This window comes from Halichoeres trimaculatus, unplaced genomic scaffold, assembly GCF_033239565.1.
Source record: "Halichoeres trimaculatus isolate MK-OKI-2021-1 unplaced genomic scaffold, fHalTri1.1 fHalTri1_scaffold_2, whole genome shotgun sequence".
In the NCBI taxonomy this organism is placed as follows: domain Eukaryota; kingdom Metazoa; phylum Chordata; class Actinopteri; order Labriformes; family Labridae; genus Halichoeres; species Halichoeres trimaculatus.
The window spans coordinates 17,454,292-17,479,064 of NW_027437180.1; the positions used below are offsets into that span (position 1 = coordinate 17,454,292).

At 38.6% G+C, this 24,773-nt stretch overlaps 1 protein-coding gene across 1 annotated transcript; it reads right to left on the reverse strand.

Moving 5' to 3' along the window:
- Positions 1-1,356: 1,356 nt before the first annotated feature.
- Positions 1,357-22,087, reverse strand: adgre5b.1 (adhesion G protein-coupled receptor E5b, duplicate 1). Its single transcript, XM_074682138.1, has 17 exons — positions 21,608-22,087; positions 15,784-15,858; positions 15,182-15,331; positions 14,975-15,103; positions 12,439-12,582; positions 10,102-10,145; positions 9,818-9,928; positions 9,570-9,723; positions 9,358-9,477; positions 9,073-9,269; positions 8,809-8,976; positions 6,568-6,762; positions 4,752-4,969; positions 4,441-4,599; positions 3,260-3,428; positions 3,014-3,112; positions 1,357-2,943 (listed from the first exon to the last, which is right to left on the reverse strand). The coding sequence occupies exons 1-17, from the start codon at positions 21,636-21,638 to the stop codon at positions 2,902-2,904; spliced, it is 2,205 nt and encodes a 734-aa protein (XP_074538239.1). The 5' UTR covers positions 21,639-22,087; the 3' UTR covers positions 1,357-2,901.
- Between the last annotated feature and the right edge of the window lie 2,686 nt (positions 22,088-24,773).

The following is a 24,773-nucleotide window of genomic DNA, read 5'->3' on the forward strand; positions in this document are numbered from 1 at the left end:
ACTGAGAGCAGGTTTGAACTCATAGGGCGCTGCGTCACAGCGGCGCTGCTCCTCTGCGCGTGGAGGTGGAGAGTGAGTCATGACGCCGCGAGGACTTTATGTCACCTGCTGTCTGATTTATTCACCTGATGGCTGATAGGGTTCATTTAACGAGAAACCTTCACAATTTTACGGAAGAGTTCGAGAGAAAAGGATAGCCGGGAGATAAGGTGAACTACGCACAACTGAAAGAAAAGATGAAATGTCGAGTGGGCTGTTCAGAGGAACTGGTAGAAATATGAACTGAAAGAAAAAGAAGAAACACACTGAGACCAGACACTTTTTTTTAAGTTTTTTTTTCTCGCTTTCATACTAGAACACAGGCTCATTTTCAATATTTTTTTAAATTTTCTTTGCTCGACTTAAAAAAATAAAAAACAAAAAACAAAAAAACAATCCTACTAAGCTAATGGATGCTGACATGTTTAACATGTCTACAGGAACCACTGTAACTTTACAGCTGTCATATAAGGCTAGATTGGTAAAACCTAGCATAAAGTGAAGTATTTTCCTTTTAGTTTTTTTTTTTTTTTTTTTTTTTTTAAATGATTGATTTTTATTTTATTTTCAAATAAAAATTGACCTTTGACAGCATACAGATGCCCTACAACCACTATCTGGCATGGGGCTTGAGAAAACAAAAAAGTAAAAACTACATTTCTAATCCAAGATAAAAGTCACATGAAGTTTTCTGTTTTTATTTAATTTATGTTTTATGCATTTGTTTATTTATATTAAAAGATCACTGAAATACATTTAAGTTTTGAAATCCCTAATCAACAGATTTACAACTGGCTCCTAAAGGGGTAGGTCGACCTTTTATCCCTCCATCACTTCTTTTATATCCTTAGGCAACAGTGGTTGAGTCATCATCCAATTCCTTGGTGATTTCATAACTTTATTGGAAATTTTAAGGCTGTGATTTTAAATGTGAGCTGTGTGACTCATGATATCAGGTGTAAATAACCTGGAACAGGGCTGACTTTTCTCACAATGCAAACTTCTAAGATGTGAAAAAGTATAAGTTCAGACAAAACAACAAACATCAAACTTGATTGCAACTTACACTGCCCACCTGTCAACCTACCCACCATCTATCTGTCACCTGTACATCTATCTGTCATCTTTCCATCTATCCAGGATGAAAGCTTAAAAAAAAGCACTTTGATCAGATTTTTTCAGGAGAAGTTTTAATAAAGCCACGGTGCATATTCTTCAAAGAAAACAGTACCAAACAGCATACTATAAAGTAAAAAAATAACTTCATTTAACCAAAGATCCATAAAATATATTTGACAAAATTATTTTACATTCACAAAATGCTGCATAATGCAAGTAGCTTCTTTCTATATGTATATACAATCGAGAAAAAAATATTTCCACACAAGAGTAATTTAAACCCATGGTCATCAAAAAGTTCAGCCACATGTCTGAGTCAGAGAAAAGCTTAAATGTATATATCACAAAAGAGGCTTTAAGAGGGTCAGTTATTATCAGAGTTTACCAATCAAAGAGAACAATTAGAATTTTCATTTTCTTTTGTAATTTTTCCATAAAGTATCACGAATACCATTTAACTGGTAGATTCATTACAAGTTAACTATTCAGTTTATGTAAGTGTGGCTGCTCTCAAGTCTTTTTGATTATCTCATGTGAGGATGTGCTGTTTTCATCTGACAAAGTAAAAGTGCAATACAATAAAAGTAAGGTTTCTAACACTCCCATTTTACCTCATAACAGTTGTTTTTTTTAGACATTCAATACCTTATTGTCCAATGCTGAAGGCTTCAACCAAAAAAAACATGAAAACAAAACAGAATTTTGTTCCATAAACTGATTTTCAATGCAGGAAGCCAGAGGCTTATCAAAAGGGTGGGTCTGTGTTTGTACAGAGCTCAAGCATCTATTTTAGGCTGGATCTGTTTTCTTGTCTGATAACATCATAAAAAAAAGTAGAAAAGCACCAGCCAGGAAAGTCACAGCTCAACTGCAGTCTGATAACAACAGCCACAAGTGATTAGAAAATTCACTCATTTTGTTTAATAAGAAGAAATAGGAGACTTCTTTCAGAAGTCCTGTAACATCGCGGCACTTTGAGGATTATCTGCATCATCTGTGATCAAACTGTATCTATAAATACAGCAGGTTGAAGCAAAAACACAACACAAGGGTTCCCATAGGAACACACCCACTGTCGTCTTTTTATAAACTACAGAACAAACTGTTAGCTCAAACTTTTAGAGCTTCATTACCATTTCTTACAGCCCACATAATGTGGACAGTTAAGTCTCTACTTTAAAATAAATATTCCATAAAAGTATCACTTAAGACCTCTGGAATACAGCTTATAGTATGACTGTGATATGTTTTGGACTAACCAAAATGTCACAGAAATATTTCAATCCCACTTAAAGAGGTTACTTCTGTTTCTTTTCTGCTCCCATAATCAAAACACATGTCTAGATTTCTTCAGATAAAATAATAAAAAAAAAACTGTCATTATAAAACAGATCTTTTTAGAGATTTAAAGCACTGGTTCAATACATTAATAATTGTTTACATATAGAACCAATGTCTAAGGCTTAACCTCACATTTTGCTAAACACACATTCTTCTTTTGGGGTCACTTTAGGTGGATTTAAGTTATTTCTTTCATTACAAAAAAACAAATTGGTCCCATGTGTTGGTTGCATTAACTTTTAGTATAAGAAATTAATCAAAAATGTTATTTTAACTGACTTCTTGGTGAGAATAACTAACAGTTTTTCTTTATTTAAAGTGATCTCAGTTTTCAAAAATGAGGCAACTAAGCCAAGGTAGGTTGAAGGTGTAATGGTCTGTCTTTGACGTGGATAATTTTCTTCATATATGTGACTCTCCTGTGTTATGTCCACTCCGAGAAGCCTAAAAGAACACACAAGAATCAGGTCAAGCTGTATAATACATGTGATTGTGATTATGAAGTTGTTCTTACCTGTGATTGACTACTGGAGGGATTCGTACTGCTCAGGTCTGAGTATCTCTTCTGTGGCGTGCAGATACAGGACAGGAAGTGGGCATACTCATCTCTCACCTGCAGAGGGCGGCAAAATATCAATATTAATTTTCTTCATTGCAGTCTTGTGTTCTCGTTTTTCTTTCTCTGTCTATCAGTTGTGTTATGTTAACAGGAAGCCTCGTGCATACAGACCCAGACACACACCCTGCTGCTGTGTCCTACCTGTTTGGACAGCAAACAATGCATGACGAAGACCAGTGCTCCCTGCAGGCTGTTCAGGATAGTGAAGATGTATGCCACCACTGTGGGGCCCTCTTCAAACAGGAAGGCACCAAACACCCACATCAGACCCAGTATACACATCTGTGCGATGGCTGTCACTGTGAAAGCTCTGCAGAGGAAGAGGGAGGATGGGGGTGGGGGATCAGAGAAAGGGCAACAGATAGAGAATGAAAGGAGAGATTAAAAAGCGTCCAAACAGAACGATGACTCAGTTACATTTCAGTGTCTGGAAAACCCCCGAAGAACAGATCCTTGGCACATCAGCTCAGAACAGAGATGCTTTATGGAAACATAATTGTCTACTGATAGAAATTAGCCAGGGGAAATTGATTTGTTTATAAGATTAGCTTTAAGGAGAAACATCCTTTAATTGAGCCTTTTAAAAAGAACTATTTTAAAAACACTTTCCCTGTTTGGTGGCGTATCCCTCGGATTCCCATGAATAACATGCCTGATGATTCACATCAAGATAAAGAGGAGATTTATAGCATTTACAGTTCATCATGAAAAACACCACAAGGATTAAGGATTTATCTGTTTTACAGTCCTCTGAGTTTCTCTTAAATGGTTTCCTCTTTAATAACAACCTGTCAGGGAGAAAAATGCATGAAATTAAGGATGGATTACAAATCTTTCCAGTGACAGAAACTACAGAAATCTTTTTATTATAATTTAATGCTTCTGTGTAAACTGGAAAACTGCCCTCTTAGTTTTGGCTTGATATGTTCTCTGTACCAGTTCCCGTGACTAAAATCAACATCACCCTCCGATTAATCATTTCATCCATGTATAATATTTTTTTCTTCATCAGAGCTCTTTATTTATTCGGCATGTTTATACAGTGTTATCCTAAATCATGGAATGCAGTGCAAAATGTGCATCAGAGTAACTTCATAAAGGAGCAGAGTGGCCACTGTGAAAACATTTTCGACATTTTTCTCTCATAAAAACATCACTGTCTTCTAGTCCATGCATTTTTTCACAGAGCAGCCTCTTTCCCTGAACATATGTATTAGCGTAGCGTAGCGTTTGTTTGCACAGTGAGAAGGTGAGGGTCACATTACTCACATACTACAGAGGCATGTGAAGACACAGTAGAGGAAACAAATAAAAGGGCTGACCTGATTTTATGCAGCTTGGAGAGGTCCGGGTTGAGGCTGGTGAACTTCTGGGCGAGCTTCCAAACAGTGACGATAAAGAAGAAGACATTCAGGACGATGATGAAGCACACAGGGCCGAAGAAGCTCCAGATGAGGCCGTCATTCAGAGACAGCCAGCAGCTGTTTCGGGAAGGAAACACATGTTTATGATACCGTTTTTTTTCCTTTTATCATCCAGAGAGTTAGCAGCAGGTCTCTGTAATTCACTGACGTAATGATACCAAACATCTTTAAACATAAACACACACAGACCCACACACTGTAACACTTACTGCTCCTTGGTGCCGTATCCCTCTGGCCTGATGATGGCAGATATGATGACAATGACAAGAGGCACTCCATAACCAGTGAGGTATAAATACAGGGGTCGCATGGTGGCATTGAACACCAGGACTACCATGCGGTACAGCTGCACCCCTTCCAGAAGCATCCAGGTAAACAGCCCCAAGAAGAAGAAATGAAGCATGGCTGCTACAAACCTGCAGCCACCCTGAAATGAAGCATGAACACATGCAGCAGGTCAGAGAAAACAAAGAAAACAGTGACCAAGCCAAAACCATGGAATTGTGTTGCTGCCACGCATAAAGCGTTTTTGGTTTGCACAAAATATTTTCCAAAAAATTAGTCAGTTTTTCTATTGCAACATGTGAAATTATCATGTTTATACAATATGTAATACTATATGGCTTGTTATAAGAGCAGGTGATGATATTTTGTGATGGTGTAGGGACTTTGAAATGCATGCCGCTCTATCACAGAGAGTCCACCACAACCCAAAACCCATCACATTATAATTTAAAACAAGATAAAAAGGATACTTAGATATGAAGAAAAGTATTACATTAAAATGTCACAATGTTTTCACTTTACTTCGTGGTACCGATATGTTTTGTTTTGTTTTCCAAGCAGCAGCTCCAAAAACACCACTTTTTAAAATCAGGTTAAAGGCAGAGTCACTTTTGGGCCTCTACACGTTTGTATCAGTGTCTGTGCCTTGAACCCTCTCCTCAGCCAGTATGTTGATGTTTTGGTTGTATCAGGATGTTTCTGGGCGAGAGTAAGCGTGGTTACCTCAGCCAATCACAGCACATCCAGTGCCTAAGTGACTTTGGATGTTGATTAGCGAGTTGAAGCAGCTATTCCAGCAGCTGGCTTTCTACTGAGCAATTCCATTTAATTCAAAATAAGCTGTATTGGCATGGAGTTTTTTTTTTTACATGTTGCCAAAGCTAATATACAAATAAAAGAACCAAAAAACACATTTGAACAAACACTGAGCAGGTATGTGTCAAATAACCTTGTGATTAGCTTGTGCTAACATGCCAAGTCAGGTGCACGGCTCTCAAGTCTCTCCTACATGTACTTCATGTAGTCATGGTCGGAGGCTGTGGGTGTTCGCTACCACTGGCATAGAGCCGAGGAAGATGGCATTTGAAATTTGTTTTTACTAATAAGTAATGAAAATTCCTGCAGACCATAGCTTCAAAGAAAGATTCAAGGAGTAAAATAGGTTGTAAATTGTCAAAAGCTAGTGTAAAAGTCCTGCACTCCAAATGTTATCCATAAATTACAAATAGTAATTGTGACAATAAGTGCTTATTGATAAACTAAACATTTCTCAAATTGCTCTCAGGGGGCTGTAAATACATCTAGTTGAATACATATACAGCATATGCTTACGAAACAATGAAGATTACACCAATAAGGTTGTTTACATGAGGATTTCATATGTTTCATAAACATCTACTATAATACTGGGACTTCTAATCTGTAACTTAAACAGTGTTGTGGTTTATTTATAATGTGGTTGAGAAGCAAACAGCCTTGAAAAGCCTTTCTTTGCCTAAAAATAACCACAGAGAGTATTTTTCTTCAACGTGGCAGGAAAAGGGTTTGTGGTTGCAGAAACACATTGACATTACAGTGAGGAGTACATCTTGTTAAAACCACGCTCTGATTTGTGGCACGTAAACAGGATGATCATCAGATTAATTAAACTCACTGCAAACTCTTCACATCAAATAGCTTTCCTATTTAGGTTATGGAGATTTTCGGAAATGAAGTCACTGTTTACTACCACAAACATACCTCAGGCTTAGTCTGTGAAATGCCGGCCAGGAAGATGAGGTCAGCCATGAAGAGGCAGATGCAGAGGTGAAGGTGGATGGTGGTTCGGGTCCCTTGTATGGAGCGGCAGAACTTGAAGGTGAGGATGCAGATGATGAGACACAGCAGGGAGAGGATCAGTCCTATCTTCGTCATCAGCTGCAGCCCAAAGGTGTGCTGGAGGGAGAAGTCACAGCAGGTTACGGTACGTTTCATCACAGTTTCAAAGTTCTGGTTTAGATTTCTCGTTTTACTTGGAGCATCAATAACTGTTTTGTTTTGTTTTCTTGACAGCATCCAAGCTGTCGAGAAAACCTTGGTGGGTAACACTTTATATTAACTACACCATGTTTAGCATTAGTTAAGCATCAGTTCAACATTAGTTAAAACTTAACTTATCATCTATAAAACATTGTTAATACATTCATACTCATTTCTATGTCATGTAAAGTCACAGTTATAAATGTTTTATTAATGCTTAATATGACCCTATAATGTGTTAACTCTGTTCATACTTTAGAAATAACTTATTCAGCAATTACAGATGAGCTATCGTGGTCATTATGAACCAGTTATTAACCGTTTAAGGATCACATATTGTGATAAACACAGTTTTATACAGAGGTTGTTTCTTTTTAATAAATACCAGTTTAAGTACCTGTTGTGTGTGGGCCCTTATTCTGTTAAATCGATATCTGTGACTTCTGTGTTTTAAGGCACTGTTTGTCATAAATCTTATTAATAAATGCTTTGTAAAGCATTGGAAGTCCTTACTTTAGATCAGCTCACAAAACAATGAACACACAGCTTAAAAGGCATTTGTGAATACTTGAGTTAATCATGACTTGCTCTGTAATTAGATGTTCACTAACCCTTACTAGCTAAGAGAATCACAATATGTAATTGGTTAATAACTGGTTTATAATGACCATAATAGCTCATTTGTAATTGTTTTATCAATTATTTCTAAAGTATGAACAAAAAGTTAGTTAAAACATTACATAGGGTCATACTTACCGGTTATCAAACGTTTATAACTGTGTTTGTACATGATGTACAAATGAATATTAATGTATGTACAATGCTTTAAAGATGATAAGTTAAGTGTTAACTAATGCTTAACTAATGCTTAACAGTGTGCTGTTAACATAAATCATTATTAATTCTTGGGGTTTTTCAAAAACATTGGTACTAAAGAGACTCGCTTTCTCTGTAGTTGCTATTAATGTGCTATTAACGCTTAAATGCAGATTAACAATGTGCTTGAGCTGCCTTGATAGGCCTAAGTTAAAAAAATTGTGGCCTGTAAGTGAAGACGCTGTATCTATAGTTTTTCCAGAGCAGATTAAAGTCTGCGTTTTGTCTCTAAAGTTAACAAGACTTTCATAACTAACTGGCAGTAGACTTGAGCTTTTGTGCAGACTGATGAGGTCTGGATTAAGGCTGGCGTTTACTAAAATGGTAGTTTATGACACCTACTGTATGTAATGAAAAATAATATCCTGGAATAGAAAAAGAATGATGTAATTTAGCTAATTTCTTTGTGGGTCTTTTAAATAGAGGTCGACCGATATGGGTTTTTTGGGGGACGATGCCGATGCCGATGCTTTCCAAATTTGGGCAGCCGATGCCGATATGCATAGCCGATTTTTCCAATTTGATATTCAGGCCGATTGTTAAATAAATATATATTTATCACATTTTTGTGAAACGCAGCAATTTCTGAGCAACTAAAAGAAATCAATTACAACAAGTCGTGTCCAGTCCTCTGAACAGTTATTCAGCTTTCAAAACAATGAAATATTTTGTCTGAGTAAACTCACAATGTAACAAGCAGTAGTAAACATTCACACTCTTCTTAAAATGTCAAAAAAGAAATTTAAACTTATTAATATAATTTGAACAAAAGTATGTAATGTATCCAAGTGTTTCCACAAGTTTGAGGTGCTCATCTTTTTTGTGCCTGATCAAAAATTGTGTCGTTTTATACAACGGATCAGAAATCGGCTTTTTAAAAAAAAATACGGCCGATGGCCAATAGAGACAAATGTCCAAATAACGGCCCGATATATCGGCCGGCCGATATATCGGTCTACCTCTACTTTTAAATGTCACTGTTCTAGTGAGATAAACGTGGAGGTTTTTATGGTCTGTGTGTGTGTGTGTGTGTGTGTGTGTGTGTGTGTGTGTGTGTGTGTGTGTGTGTGTGTGTGTCCCTCTTACCGTCATAGGGTAGCGTGCCATGAGCACTGCGAAGCTGCTCAGATGCTCACATGTACACACGGTGTGTGTGGTGTTTGAGGCCTGCTGATAGCAACCATCTGTGGACCAGACTCCATTCTTATCCCAGAATGCACAGACATACCTCACCTCAGAAGACTCTTCTGTGCCCTAAATACAAAAACTGTTGTGAAAAAAGCAGCCAGGAGTGTTCATGTATCATCCAGCAGTGGCAGTAAAACACTAAAAACACAACAGGAGGACTACCAGATGTTTGAGGGTGATGTTAACAGGGCGGCTCAGGTTCTGGGTGGAGGGGTTGGAGACCACAACTGACACAACTCTGGAGAAGATCTGAAAGGAGGGGTTGACACCGTCTTTCTTAAGTCCTGAGAGGTTCCCAAAGGAGCCGTTTACAGACTTCTCCAGGTTCTTGTAGCTTAACAATGCAGCCATGGCAAAACCTGAAAAAGACAAAAAAAAACATAAGAGAAGATCTGCAGATTCTGATCAATTGTGAGAGGAGTAAAGACCAGGAAAGCAGAGGTGTACCAGGGTATGGTCCAGTCCCAGCTGCTGTTAACCAGTCCGTGGCTAGACTAGCGTTCTCATTACTCAGATAGATGGGTCCCATGGGGCGAGTCTTCCCCCTTTGCACAGCAATCTCTGCAACTGTTGGAAAAGAAGTGTCTTTTACTGTGTCAAAGTTCACATTTTCCTCTACACAGAATCATAATCCAAGCTAAGCTCATGAAATGCATTACCTGTCTTTTTGGTTTCTATCTGAGTGCGGTTGCGTTTGAGTTGTGGACCGATGACTCTAATGGAGTCCTCCACTGTTTCCAGCAGTCCGCTCACATCCTCACTGCTGTCCAGCTGATCCGGGGTCAGGATGGTATCAGTCGCTGTGAAAAGTTTCTGTCCAAGTGGCAAGGATGAGAAGGGTGAGGTTTGAGCTGAGATCCTTGTATGTTTTTCTATGTGTGTTTGTGTTTTGATTTGCAGTTCTGACCTCCAGTAGTGCCTCTCCATCAGTCTTCCCTTCACTTGCGGTAGTTGGGTTAGACAGAGCCAAGCAGCTGTTTCTCATCATGGATAAAATGTCTGCGAGGCCTCCGAGCGACTGAGGGAGAATAATGGGCTTTTCAGTTTGCTCCTTACTGAAGTTAACACATAATAAACTCTATGGGGCCTAAAGGTGGTCCAGTAATTACAGAAACTATGAGCTGCTTCACTTCACTGGCAGGAACAAGTGCAAAATGCTGCTTTGTCAGATAAAACATAATGCAAGTTTACCTGTGTGGGCAGAATGTTGGTGTTGAAGGTGTTACAGTCGAGCTCTGGAAGGCAAGGGAGAAACTTTAAGTCTTCATCTCAAGAGGAAATGTTTCTTCTTACTTCTCTATGAAAGTAGGTGATGATATCTGAGAAGGCAAACTGCAGCACTGTAAACTGATCCCTATCATCTTTCCAGACGTAGACCACAGATTATCTAGAATCAAAGGAGGCGACTCAGAAAGAGGAGTAGATGCCAGCAAAGTCTTACAGTCACAAAGACTCTGCAGCCCAAAAGTAACAGAGTGCTGGAGCACTGAGCACAGAGTGAGTGGAAAAATGACTCTGCTTTTTTGAGGACACACTATGTGACATATTTTCCTTTCCCGGCAACACAGCATTTGTGTGTGATGTGTAATTGCTGGTATCCTACTGGAATTACTGCAGTGTGTCATTTTGTGAGTGACACTCAAAGGTAAGATTGATCTAAAATTACAGATCATATATGAGAGCAACAAATGCAAGTGAACATGAAAAACAAAATGGCTCAGAGATTAATGCAAAGAAACAAGATAATAAGAGATTCAAAGTTCCTTTGGAGGGGAAAAAATGAGGGCGTGTTGAATAAAAAAGCAAAATCGTGTGCCACTGACAGCTCACCAGAGTGAATCATCTCTAAAGCAGAGCCTTAAGGACGGATGATGGACCAGACAACTGTGGACTGGTTCCCAGGCATTCACAGGAGTGTGGAATAACTGTGGTTAAATATAAACTATTGTTTCCCTCTCTGAACTCTTAGAAAACCCTGTCAGATCACAAAAAAAGGAAAAAAACTGAATAACCTGAACAGATTACAGTTTTTCTTTTAGCTACATGTAGTGTTAAAGCAGCAATCTGGGCAGGTAGCATGAACCTGTGTGAGTAAAGCTGCCTAAATAGTGATAATGTCTCCTTTTCCACTTGAGTAGAGTGGCAGCAGTGTTTTTTTGTTTGTTTGTTTGTTCTTGTTTTTTGTTTACAAACATTCAAATTCAGTTTTATCTGCAATGCAAGTGTGTTTGCGCCAAAAAAGGATATTCAGACACCATAGAGATGGTGCACTAATGTTACGTGACTGTTGACCCTGCTGAACATTTCGATGAATCCAGAAAATGTGATGGATGAAGGGCCAGTGAGCAGTGTAGCAATACATTTCACTATAGTCCTTACAACAGGATATCATAGATGACATCTCAGTCACATCCTGTCTGAACACGAGAAGTCTGTTAATCACACAGAGGTTGCAAAAAATAAAGAGGCATTTGTTGAGCACCCGTGTCCTGGTGGCGTAAAAATATTTTCACTTTTCAAATGAGACAGTTGTCTCTTAGGCATGTATCTGTTAACCTTTCTGTAATGCTTATCTGAAAAACTTAGTATATCAGTGATAGGATATTGACTGTGTGTGGGCCTGTGCTCTCTCTTAGTGTGTGAGTATTTCATATGGAAATTGGTTTCTTTAAAAGTAGATCCCTGTTTAGAGTAGCCATTGGTATTGAATTAGAGACTTTTATAGGTACCAACTGAATTCTGTCTAATACAACGAGAATCGATTCACGTTTAGGTACCTAAACGCATCCTTGTGACTGTGAGGGACGGTAGGCGATTTTTCATGCTGGACATGAACACAGCATTGCAAGTTTATATATTGAGACATAAATATGATAAATTCAAAAACTTTGAGATATTATCAGAAACACACACAGAAAAGTACCGAAAATTGGTACCATTGAGTACCGATACTGGTTGCCAGGCACCATGCATCGATACCATATCGTTTCAGATGTGACCCAATCCTAATTCAGAGAGGGTTGGGCACTCCTTACCTCGCTTGACAGGCTAAATAAATTAGTAACAAAACACACTGGTAATAAGAAGATTCTACTATGTTGGAAAGCTAATATCAATATTATTGTTATCTATTAAAGATTAATGTCATAGCTCTGGCCTTTAAAGCTGTACTAACTAGAGGTTCAGCGAGAAAACCATTGATGCTAATGCAAGCTTTGCTGTTGATGCAGTTACACTTTAACGGTTTTGTGTTATGCTAAAGAAACTCCAGTGCATCACAAACCCATTTTTGGAGCCCCACTCGAAAAAATCCTTAAATTGAAAATGATGAAAATACATTAAATTGTGTCGCTACAAAATTTGTCAGTTCAGTGGACACATACATTACACTTTCAACAACAACTTTCAACCATATAAAAACTTTTAAGACAGAAAGTGTAAAACTCTCTTTACACAGATTGTAAATAAGATGTGTAAAGCCATAAAAAATGCAGAAAAAGAGAAGAGAGGCACAAAGTAAGCACTCACCTGAACATGGGGTCCTTTCGTTGCCATAGTTAGTGGATCCCTCTTGACATTTGCACCAGTAACTCCCATCACTATTCTTACAGATCCCCTTTGCTCCACAGATTTCTTCACTCTGTACTTCAGCTTTGCTGCATTCATTAACGTCTGTGTAAGAGAGCACAGACATCAAAATCAACACTCCTACAAAGGAGAACGCAGCTGTCCTATGAGGGTTTCATTGTTGGCAAGATCTACCATCGTTTCTTTCCAGGCAGCTGGTGACGTAAAACGCTCTCTTGCCAGTTTTAGATAAAAACTGTGATGGATTGTTTTGGAGGGAGTTTTAAGTGTTGAATCATGTTGAAAAATGATGTGACATCTCTGAGCTTAGCTTGTGACAGGAAGCTATCAATTTAGGAAAATTGTGCCTCTTTTTTCAGAAGGGGGTAAACACAACTTTTAAGAGATTTGTTGAAACTAACTAAGCCAATATAACTAAAGAGTTAGCATGGGGGTCATCAGATAAGTCGTTACTGCTTTTCATAGAAAAGGTTCCTGAGTTTTATCAAAGATGATGCGGTTACTTCTATCTTGTGGTTTTTCTACTAAAATGCATGTTTCTAATGGGAAAAAAAAAGTTGAGAAAACTTTAACTTGAACCTTAGTTGGCCTGGTATGACTTGTGACAAACAACAAATATAGCATCAGTTGATGGCTTATTGCCTGCTCTCTGTGTCAAAGACCGTGGCTATTATGTACAATCACTGTGATCAGAGTGTGCACACCAACGTCCTAAAGTTCATACTCAGCCATTATAGCTCAGAGAGTGTTACTCAATGGAAAATATGTTAAAAATCCTCTAAAATAAACTAAACAGGAGACAATCATGCAGCACCTACAATACAAAATTTGAACTCTTGTTTTAGTAAACAACTTTTAAGGATTGATAGACACATCACAGAGCCACCTTTGTTTACTTTCTGCCAAGAGAAGTCATTTTGAAACATGTTTGTCAGCATTGTTTACACTGCTGTGGTACTTTGTGTACTCAAACACAAGCCATGAACGCAAGTGAGCCAAACCAGCAATGTGGAGTTGATAATGACCACAAGTAAGAAGACTAAACTTTAAAGTACTGTTATGGTGTGTTTAGACATGCCTCTGGTTCACACATTTCTGGCCTCTTGTGGTTTTTGTTAACAAGAGTGAAAAAGAAAAAAGATCATGACAGATCCCCAAAAGTGAAGCTAAAATATTAGGAGCTCCCTCTACTGACTGGCTGCAGTATGGGCCATAAAGCTTGCAACCTTTAACACAATAGCTGGGACAAGGGTCAAACTCAAGAGGTAACCTTTAGTGTTAATGAAGCCAATGGTGTGAGCAAAAATCTGTAGTTCCTGGAGTGTCCACTAGAGGCTGGCTACAAAAGCCAAGGAGACACCTAGGGATGGGTACCAAATAAGGTACTTTTAAAGGTACCGACCGAATTCTATCAAAAGTAACGGGTACCGATTCAAGTTAAACAAAAGTTACCATGTTTAGGTACCTAAATGCATCTCTGTGACTGTGAGGGAGTGGGAGAGTAGGTGATTTTCCATGCTGGACATGAAGTACTGCAAGTTTATGCAATGAGAAATAAATATGTTAAATTGAACAGAATGTATAATTTATTATTCAACAAATTGATATTTTCTACCACAAAAACACAAAAAAGTACCGAAAACTGGTACCGTTGAGTACCGGTACCGATTGCCTGGTACAGGGCACTGTGCCGTATCGTTTCAAATGTAAAAGATACAAATCCCTAGAGACACCATCCAGTACAGCTACATATAGCTTCAGAGATCAGACTATGAGCTTAATCAGCACAAGGTCGGACTATTAGGATGCATTTGAACAACTTAGCCGAACCGAAATCAGACAAAGGACACAGCGCCGCCTATCAAAACAGAGTGAGATGTTCTCAGTCAGAAGTCAGAAGATTGTTTTTTTCTTCATGTATACGCAGTCTAGACTACACCCCCCTTGCTGTGACTCTATAACCAAGCTATGACCTTATTCGGACTGCTGTGTGTGTATAAACCCATGGATTGACACTCATGTTAAAACTTTAAATTACTCTGAAATCAACCAAATTTGGTTAGACTAGTCTATGTCATTGCTGGGAGTGAATTTACTGTTTTTTCCTACCTATCTGTTTTAAAGACTTGAGGTTACAGGTTTTAACTCAATTGAGGACTTGGCTGACTTGGTTGATGGATCGTAGCTGTCGGGTCATCGTTAGCCTTCAAACAACTCTTCAGAAACCAGTTGGTGACAACTCAGAGACTGTGTCAATAATGTGTATAGTCTGATAAAAAACTTTAAAAATAAAGCAGAAAATAAGCACTCATTTCAAGTTTTGGTTTTACTTTTGTTTAACATGTCACCCATCTTTTATACAGTCAAAGGGTTAGAAGTAAAAGTATTACATTTGTGATACTGCTGTTTGATCTCTGTGATCTCCAAATCATCTTTAGCCTCAAACTCGTTGATAAATCATCATAGACACACTCACCCACACAACCCACAGACAGGCCAGTGTCGTTGGTGTACCCAGGATTGCAGGTGCAGTTGTAGCTCCCAATTGAGTTTGAACAATACGCACCGTGTCCACATTTATTGGGAACAAGGCACTCATTGATATCTGTCAGGGGAACAGGTCGAGATGAGTTAGAGTTCATGTAAAAACACACAGGTCCTTCACAATGACTGAAACTCTCACCTTGACACTGTCCATCCAGCCCTGTGAAGTTAGTGTCTCCTCTGATGTTTTTGAACCCCTTCAGACACTGACAGTAGTAGCTTCCATTTGTGTTAAAGCACTTTGTGTAATCCCCACAAATATTTGGGATTTCTTCACACTCATCCACATCTGTTGGTAGAAAGACATCAACGTCAGAGCTGCAGGCTGTGAATCTTAAAGATGAAACATTTCACAACTTTATGGTGACATCTTTGTCCTACACTTGTGTACATAATAAATACACATTTCTAAAAAGTATGCAGTTTCTCTCTGTTTTTGTTTTTGTATTGCTATCAGAGCACTTGCTTTTCTTTTGCTGGCTGACTGGATTTTTAAGATTCAAGAATTTAGACTCTTTATCTAATGTTTTCATTGCAGAGCAGTTTTGATCCATGCTCAGTACCTTAAATGGCAAAATATCATGGTATGTCATTAATTAAGGTTAATGTCCTGTTCAACTCCATTAGGAGCTATTTAATAATTTGTTTAGCTGGAGTTTCTGTCTAAACTACAAGAGAAATAAACCTCTGATAGACAGTAGCAAGACGGTGAAAGGGACACAGTAACATGCATGTCCTTACCGATACATTGGTCGTTTTGTTGGTTGAAACCGTGGAGACAGGTTGAGATACATGTCTCCAGCAAACATAAGAAAACTGTGGGGAACAAGACAAACCAATGTCAGACATTTCATAATAAGGTAAAAGTTCATTATAACAACAACAATATAAAGCAGCTCCCACAAAATACAGCAAAGAGGAGAAATGTAAGGTTTATTTAGAGCTTTGTTCGAAAAGTCAGACAAAACTTTTACGCAGAATCATCAACTTAATGCAGCTGTGGCTCAGTGGTCAGTTTGATCCCCAGCTGCATCAGTCTGTATGTCAGGGTGTCCCCAGGCGGTGTAATGAACTCTGGATCACCCCTGGTGGTTCAGCCAGTGGCATTTGAATGGGTCTGAATGAATGTGTGTAGATAAGGCAGTGTTAGGGCATTTTAAGAAGAAGTACCATACAAGGGCAGACTGCTCACTATTTAACCTGGCTCAAGCAACCACTCCACCACGGATGTTGCAGCAAAACTCAACCAAAATGGGGCCCTGACCCGGATACTTGGCTACATTTGAGGCCCTGTTTTCATTCAGACCCTGCCTCTGAGAGTCTTTGTGGCACTGATCATACTGAACCAAAAAATTAACAGAGAACAAAGCTGTTGATGATATGACGCAGACACGCAGCACTGAGGTTGACATGTATAATGTTTCCAATAATGAAGCTTTTAATTTACATATCATAGGATCCCTCTGAGGTTTTCAAAAGGTTTTGCTTGAGAGGAAGCTGCTGCACTAGGCAAAGATTGACGGTCATGCTTAACCAGAGCCATGGCAACACAACTTTATCAAAACAGCAACAGAAACTTTCAAACCACAGGTGCTGCATATTCTACTTCTCTACAACGCTTCCTGCACAGCTTTTAATAACCCCCTGTGGAGTCTCACCTCAGCCACACTGATGCCTTTTCACCTACTACTTAATGATTTTTAGCAGAACGAGCATGCACAGTAACAGCTATAGTGTTTATTCTGATACCAGGACTCATTTGACTTTTCACAGGGGAGGGTGTAGACTTTTTTGGCTGGGGGTGGCCAAACTGGGTTACTGACATAGGCATGGGTGGTCTTGGTCAGTACCACCCCTGGTGACACCTCTGGAGGAAGCCCTGGGCTCAAGGTAACTTTTCCAGATCAAGCTTTGTAAGCAGCAATTACATTTTATCTTGAAATTTTCCCCATAGGATGAACCCTTCTATATTGAGCCAACCTCTTTCACATTTTATCTTACACCAGCAAAGGTGAAAGTTTTCTCCTCTCAAATGAAATTTCTTTACATCCAGCAAACTTTCACAAAAGTCTTTTCGAGACATGCTTGGTTTCAGGAGGACATATCCAAAGACACCACAGGCATCAAATACTGTGTAAGAGCTTTTACGAATACTGGGCCTTTAAGCATCAGCCATCCTTCAGAAAAATTTAATTATTGAACCTCTTTGGTTTAACTACATTAACTTATCTGCATTAAAATCTCTGTCTGCTTATGGTGTGTTTATCTGGCAAACATGTGCACATGACTCATTATGTGTCTCTGTAACCTCATGTTCCTCTTTTCCACTACAGACTCACGCATGTTAAACAAAAAGTAAAATTCCTGGTTTACTTTAATCATAAGTTTGCAAAGATAGTAAGTTTTCTAAAGACTTTTTCACAGTTTTGTGGTTTGGTGGAAAGTGTTGAAAGATTTCCTCCTTTTTTTTCTTTCTCTTCTCTGTTTTTTCTTCATGCGTTCATGTTTCCTCTTAGTGTGATTTTTTTCTTCCTCTAGCTGATTCCCACCCACTTTTCCAGCCCTCACAGTCACGTTACACACACATCACAACGGACACATGTCAGTCACATTTTTGGACCCATGTGTCACCAGCTAAGGAGACAACAGCGCCCCCTTTATAAAGTGTTATAATCGCTCCAGTTCCTCTGCTGTGTTTCTCTCCCTGGATCACAATGAGCTCTCTGTTGTTGAGTGACGGAGCTCGGGCTCCCACAGTAACTCCACTTTAAGAAAGCAGACACAGTTGGACTGAGAGTGTGTGAAACTGTGTAACTGAGTCTGACTTTATGACTTAATAACTGTGGACGGGAAACAAAGCTTGGAAACTTACAAAGGCGGACTCTGTGCTCACTTGCAGCTGACTTTCATTCAGCAGAGAGTGGAGAGCTGAATGAGAAATGTTTTCAGTCACAACGACTGTCCTCGCTGTACATCTGCTCTGTTTCACTTCTCTGTAATGTATTTTATTCCTGTCCTCCTCTCATCCTGTCGCACTACATCTGGGCAAGACACAGCGAGGAATTTATAAACGCTGCCGAACTATAACTGTCACACTCACTCTGCAGCTCATCATCACTGTGGTAAAAGTGCTGCAACCTCCATCTATTTCCTTTTTAATTTACCAACAAAAAATATTAGTAAAGTAAATGTATGTCCAGATGTATTTCCTTTTGTTTTGTTTATTTTCATTTTTTGTTTTTTCCAAGTCACTGACATTTCCTGAATCATACTTTTTTCCTAACCAGTCAGTATCATAGATGACTTAAATTTGACATCTGAGCTGCACACACTGCAATAACTGAAATTTATGGATGTGTTTATGACTTATTTCTGGTAATACATATCTTATTGGACTGAATATGAGTCATGTGCACCTGGCAAGTCCAGAAAAATGTCTTACTCTAAGATAATAAAAGACAAAGAAAAGGCCTGATTTGCTCATCATGAGTACAAAAAACAATCGGACCACGGGTAAGAAAAAATGACTCCTTTAGCTTCTTGTATCAAGGCATTATTCTTATTCAAGAAACTGAACAAGTTTCATTCACAGTTTTTTATCTTAAATCTTAAGAAGCTACTCAGGCATCATTTTTGTCTTTAATACCTTAAAGATAGGGTCTGCAAGATTTTCATAAAAAAGTAAAATGTCTACTTTAACAGGAATAATCCTGCTCAATCACCTCCTACGGGCGTCTATACATGTATGTCAGTGTCTGTCTGCCTCAACCACCTCCTCGGCCTGTACGCTGATGTTTGGGTTGCCAATCACCAAGTGAGTTTGCGTGTTGATTAACAAGCGGAAGCAGTTATTCCCAGCAGCTAGGATAGTGGACATAGAACAGAGCAAAAAAACATAATCAAAGTGAAACAAACCGCTGAACAGATAAAGCTTTTTCTTTAATGAGGGTGAGTCTAGGCTCGACTTTTACTTGCTTTAGGGAACTTGGAGAGCAGCTCGGGATATAGAGCTACACAAGTTGGTATGTGTCAAACACCCACAATTAGCTAGTGCTAACATGCCAAGTCAGGAGGCTGTGGGTGTGTGCTGCCGCTGGCACTGATCCAAGGAGGAGAAGCCTGGTTTGAATATTGTGTTTACTAACAAGTAGCAAAAATTTCTGCATATCCTGCCTTTAAGTAGATCATGATAAGTCTGAAAATATAATCTTTATTAAAAATAGTACATAAACATGTGCTTAGATTTCAGTTTTTGCAGCTCATAGACTGAGATTCAGGTAGGAATCTTGAGCAGCTGTTTTGTCTCAGTGCAAAAAAGAGAGAAGTTCACTCTCTTTGGGTTACACTCCATGGAGGACTTCTCTAAAGAACTTCTGTTAAGACTGTTTCCTTAATTTGAAGACATTGTTGACTCATTACATGTAGTTTAAATAATTGACACTGAAGCCTTTAAAGTTCTAATAGCGCATCACACTGTTTCATACAGACACTGGACCTACCACAGGAAAAGCAAAAGACACAAAGATGCAACAACACTTTGTATCAAATAAACTTATTACTGCTGACATACAAACACAGTTACTCTCCTAATTAAGAGGTAAATGTTGAAGTGCAGTCAAAAGTTTTGTGCTGACTTTGTCTCTACAGCTTCTGTATTATGTGTTAATCAGACTCTGTTGAGTAAAGTGGCTGCAAACTGCTTGAAATGAGGTTTATAAGAGAGGTGAGAACCACAACACTGTGAGCCTGAAAACCAGAACAATGAGCTCTGAAGAAGCTCAATGTCCAAAGCAGAGTGAGACTAAGTGTAAGATGAAACATCGGACTGTTTGTTGCTCTTAGTGACCCCTTACTCAGAGTCATGTGATCAAATGTTTCCCAACAATACTGATTAAATCTTCTCGATAAGTTAAATTTAGTATGTCTGTTTTGCAGCAAACTTGACCAAAACAAACGACCACAGGTTTAGTTAAAAATGTAACCATAACACTCACGACACTAACACAAAAACGTGCTACAAAAAAATAGAAAAAAAATGAATTATTAATTAAACTGCTGGAAATCCATGGGTAATGTTATATACCACTAAAATGGTGACAGATTTTAGGTACCAAAGTAGTTTAACACAACCAGCTGTCACAAATTAATAGATTTAAATAAGTTTTTACAAAATTAACAAGAAAGAAGAATTTTTGCATCATTTTACTGTATTAAAGAGGCATTCACCTGGGACATCCAAATGTAAATCTCAATTTAGAACACTATACAGCAAAGACAAAATAATAATAACAGTGACAGGGTAAAAACACAGCGAGTAAAATTTTTTGATAAATACTCAAAAACAAGATATTTGTTTTTGGCCTGCTAATGCAGAGTATAATAAGAATATAAGATATTCTGATGGGAAAATTTAGGTTGAACAGCACTGTTTTAAAATCTAAACCTTTCAGCATACCAGGACTTTTTCCTCTCACATAAGTTCTCCCAAGCAGCCCAGAGTCTTTCCTGTCCTCACTATTTTACAGCTTCTCTCTGTGAATCATAATAGCACTTAAAATACATTACCCATGGTGCACTACATCATTCTTCTGACCTTTGGTCAATTTATGATGGTCACTGCTTTGTTTTTCATAGAGATTAAAAAATATAACCAAAGATAACCAAAGCTACTCTTACAGATCATAATGGAAAATGTGGTTGGGGCTTCAAACCGTAGGCTCTTTGTTTGTGTGATACACTGAAGTAGTTTTTTATTCATGTATGTAGTGAAAATTGGATTTATCATTTAGCTGTAGAAATTTGGAACATGATAGTAATGATTTACTGATGCAGGCTGTACAAGACACATGCCAACAAGTGAACAAGAGGGGGCTCCTGGCATCTTTTTCCCCTTTAAAGCACTGATGTATGCTTTTTATTCAAAGCATTTGCTTTAAACTTAAGTATTATCCACATAAGATTTGTGGATTACTTGAGCAATGTTAATTTGCTGAGTCATTTATGCCTTCAGACCTGACTATGGGCTTACTTTATCCCTTAGAGACGAGTCAGTTCTTGTGAATAGTCCAGGGACAGAGGTTCTTAAAACACATACATCCCTTTGACCCCTTTCATACATCATAACAGATGACACAGCTGACAGGCAGGACATGGACCTCTGCCCAAAGTGGCTCTGTTATTAACTGTATACGGCCCATGTGCAACGAGGTGGAATAAAACGTCAAACCAAAGTTAACTAACTGTAAACTGTAGCTTAAGTTTATTTAAATAAGACATATATTAAGAAGTAAAATGTAAAATCACTCTCTACAATCTCTTAAAAATACAGGCTACATGTATTTTGTTGCAGCAACAGACCGAAACAAAAAGGGAGAAGTACATCCACTGAAAACTTAGGTAACTTCTAATCTTCCCCTGGACTTTATTTTCCTTTTCTCAGAGACCACAACCAGTCTCTCTTACACACACACACACACACACACACACACACACACACACACACACACACACACACACACACACACACACACACACACACATTGTGCTCTTTCATTGATAGACTTACCGAAAATGAACAGCTCCTTCCCAGACCCCATGGCAGGCAAATCCAGAATCCTTCACAGCAAACGATTTGACCAATAACTGTAAATTAACTGTGGATCTGGAAATCTACGTAGAAATCTGTTTCGATTCCAGAAATAAAAGTTTAAGATCCAGGTCCAGGCTGCCAAAAAAAAAACCTCAGAGGAGATTCCGATTTTTGTGGCTGTTGTCCGCAAAACCCACGGAGATAGAGAGGTAAAAACGGAGAAAGATGATGATGGAGGTAAATCCACGGGATTCCTTGTGGAGGACAGAAAGCGTGGCTGGAAAAGTTAACGGTGAACCCTCGCTGCTGTCTTTCCCTCTCAGACTCAGATTCAGATTCAGACAGTCTGAACACGCCTCACTCCCCCCACGATTCCCCACCCACTCTCTCTGCCTCTCTTTCACTTTATCTGTGTGGCCTTGTCCCTCTTTCGTCACTCCTTTCTTGCTCCTTTCTTTCACTCAGTATCTTTGCATGTGAGCACATTTCTCTCACTGCCACCCTATCACATTGCCTGCCCCCCTCCCTGTCTTTCACATTTCCCCTTTCGCTCCAGTGGGCTCTATTTCAGGAGCTATTCACAAGGCTCCCAGGAGAGGAGGGGGAAACAGAGACTGAAGAGGGGGCGATGAGTAACGTTCAATCTAAACAGCTGCTGCTGTACTTGGGTTTTGCCCGTAAGTAATCTTATATCTGTCTCCTTTTCTCCCTAAATCCCACTCACCATTTCCTACTGTTCAGCCCTTAACCCAGTTCCAGTGAAAAAAGTGTCTGTGTTGTTCAAACCCTCTGGACAGAAAGAGGGCACACTTGAAATAGATACAGCATGACTTTTAATGCAGTGAAAGCCCTCTACAAGACCACATTGATAAAGTGTGTTTACATGAAACCATTAAAGCAAGCTTTAAAACCACAAAATATGAGCAAAAAAGTCAAACAAAATATTCAACAGAAATAGTTTTCAGAATATTAATAAAGTGCATCACTAGTATGATGCAAGTGTGTTTGGTTACTTTGGTTTCACAAATGAGTTCAACATTGTAACCAAAACCTCAAATTTGTTTTCAGCCGCTTCAGCTTTAACCATAAGTTTCACCCTTCAGTAACTGCTGCTACTTCTGTCATACACCGATGTACGCACGGTGACTCCATTAATAAAGCTACAGAGGTCTGTAAGGTGTAAACTATTTTTAAGTAATGAAAAGAATCTACTGTGTTGTCAGATATCTGGTATGTGTCTCTTGAGTGGCAACTAACTCCCAATGGTTCAAAGCTAGCTCATTAGCACTAGCTTGATGTTGGTTTACAAATAGTGTATTTGTTTTTTGTTTGTGTCTCTAAAGAGGTATTGAATAGGTTTGTCAACACAGCCACAGAGCAACTGACTAATAGCTTATCTTGTGTCACAACAGACAAATGACTAAAGCTGCTTTTGCTGCTTTGCTAGCATGATGCAAGGAAAAACAATGGCTCATGCAAACTAAAACTACTGGTCATTTGCACGTTTACTTTCATTTAATAAGAGGAAATAGGAAACAGATAAATAAAACACGTCAACCTGGCTGTATTTGTGTTTTTCCTTAAGGTGAGTTCAACTTTAGTTCAGTTTGGCTGTTGATGTCACAGTCTGAACCATTAGCAAAGAGGTGTGAGTGGACAGTTAGCACTGCTCCCTCTCACTACAACACATTTTAAAGGCAGTGACATCTTAGGCCGTGGTCAGTTTTGATTTGTCTTATTTTTGACTTGTGTACCGAAAACAAGATCAGGACAAAGCAGGTGAGCAAGCTGATAATAAAAAAGGACTGACTCACAGATAGCCTGGTGGTGTTGGTCTGAGGAGTTTCACTTAGGCTCCAGAAGAAACTTGTAGTGCGTCCCAAATCGCATACTTCCATACTCAAATACTCAAAATTTTGAGTATACTGCGTCGAAATGAAAAACAGTGTGTATAGTATGCGAAAATTGAGTATGCAAAAGTACCAGGATGATGTACTCAAGTCGTCCCGGATTTTGAGTATGCAGCTGTGGACACTTAACGCACTCATTTCCTTCTCTGGCAGCAATGTATAAATGTAAGTTGTTGATATTGTTTTTTACACGTGTTGTTTCCACCAAGCACCATCAGCTGTTGACGTTGTGTATGTGGTGTAACTTGTTTTTGTTTGTTTTGTTCCGCGAATGAGAGGCTATGCCAGCGTTTCTCAAATCTGGTCCTGGGGCCCCCCTGCCCTGCATGTTTTAGATGTTACCCCACTCAAGCACACCTGATTCAAATGAATGGCTCGTTATCAGGCTCCAGCAGAGCTTGATGACGAGCTGGTCATAGTTAAATGTAGAAGAACAGTTCTACATCATGTCGTCATTCCCGGTAAGTACGGCGCTGGGCAGTATGCGATTTGAGACAGCAGCCAGTGAGTATGTAGTATGCTTAGTACACTCAATTTGAAAATTTTGAGTACACAGTATGGAAGTATGCGATTTGGGACACACTATTGGTGTGCACATAAAAAGCTACAGATTCTAATGATTAAACCTTAGAGTTAGAGTTGGGGTTGCAAAGAGGTTTTCAGTTTCTTGAAAATTTCTGTTGGAATTTAGGCTCACAAATATTTGAATTTTTTTAGGGTTTTGTTGTCGTTAACTTAAATTTTTCTAAAAATAAATAAATAAATAAATAAATAAATAATAATAAAAATCCTTGGAAATCTTGGATTTTTTTTCTTTTTTCCTGCTATCAACTTAAGTGAGGTTTTCAAAAATAACACTGGTTAAAACAACATTGATGAGTGCAAATTCAACTGTCTACCATGAATAACTACTAACTAATCTAGAAGTCCTGTCAGTTTAAGTTTTGATGTTTGTCCTGTGGTAAATATATTTTATGGTGTGGTTTAACTGAAAGTAATGGACACATTCAAGTTAAACTAATAAATGCCCGTCAAAATGTGTTAAATCTTTAGTCGAGCTACAAATATTTATGCCTACATTCATGAAAGTTTGACTCTGTTAGGAAAAAATCCCTAAAATCCTCTTGAAATTTATTTATGTCAGATTGCGTTAGACATGTTTGCATGCATGTCTTCTTATGACAAACTACTGTGTTTACTATTCATACCTGTACATGGCCAGGTTAAAACAG

Bases quoted from the DNA above. Each gene is read 5' to 3' on its own strand.
- adgre5b.1 (XM_074682138.1), bottom strand. From the start codon at position 21,638: ATGGGGTCTGGGAAGGAGCTGTTCATTTTCG. The intron at 6,763-8,808 runs GTAAGAGGGACA...TTCTCCCTCCAG, and splicing joins TGGCACGCTACCCTATGACG to CACACCTTTGGGCTGCAGCT. The intron at 4,970-6,567 runs GTATGTTTGTGG...GCTTCATTTCAG, and splicing joins TTTCACAGACTAAGCCTGAG to GGTGGCTGCAGGTTTGTAGC.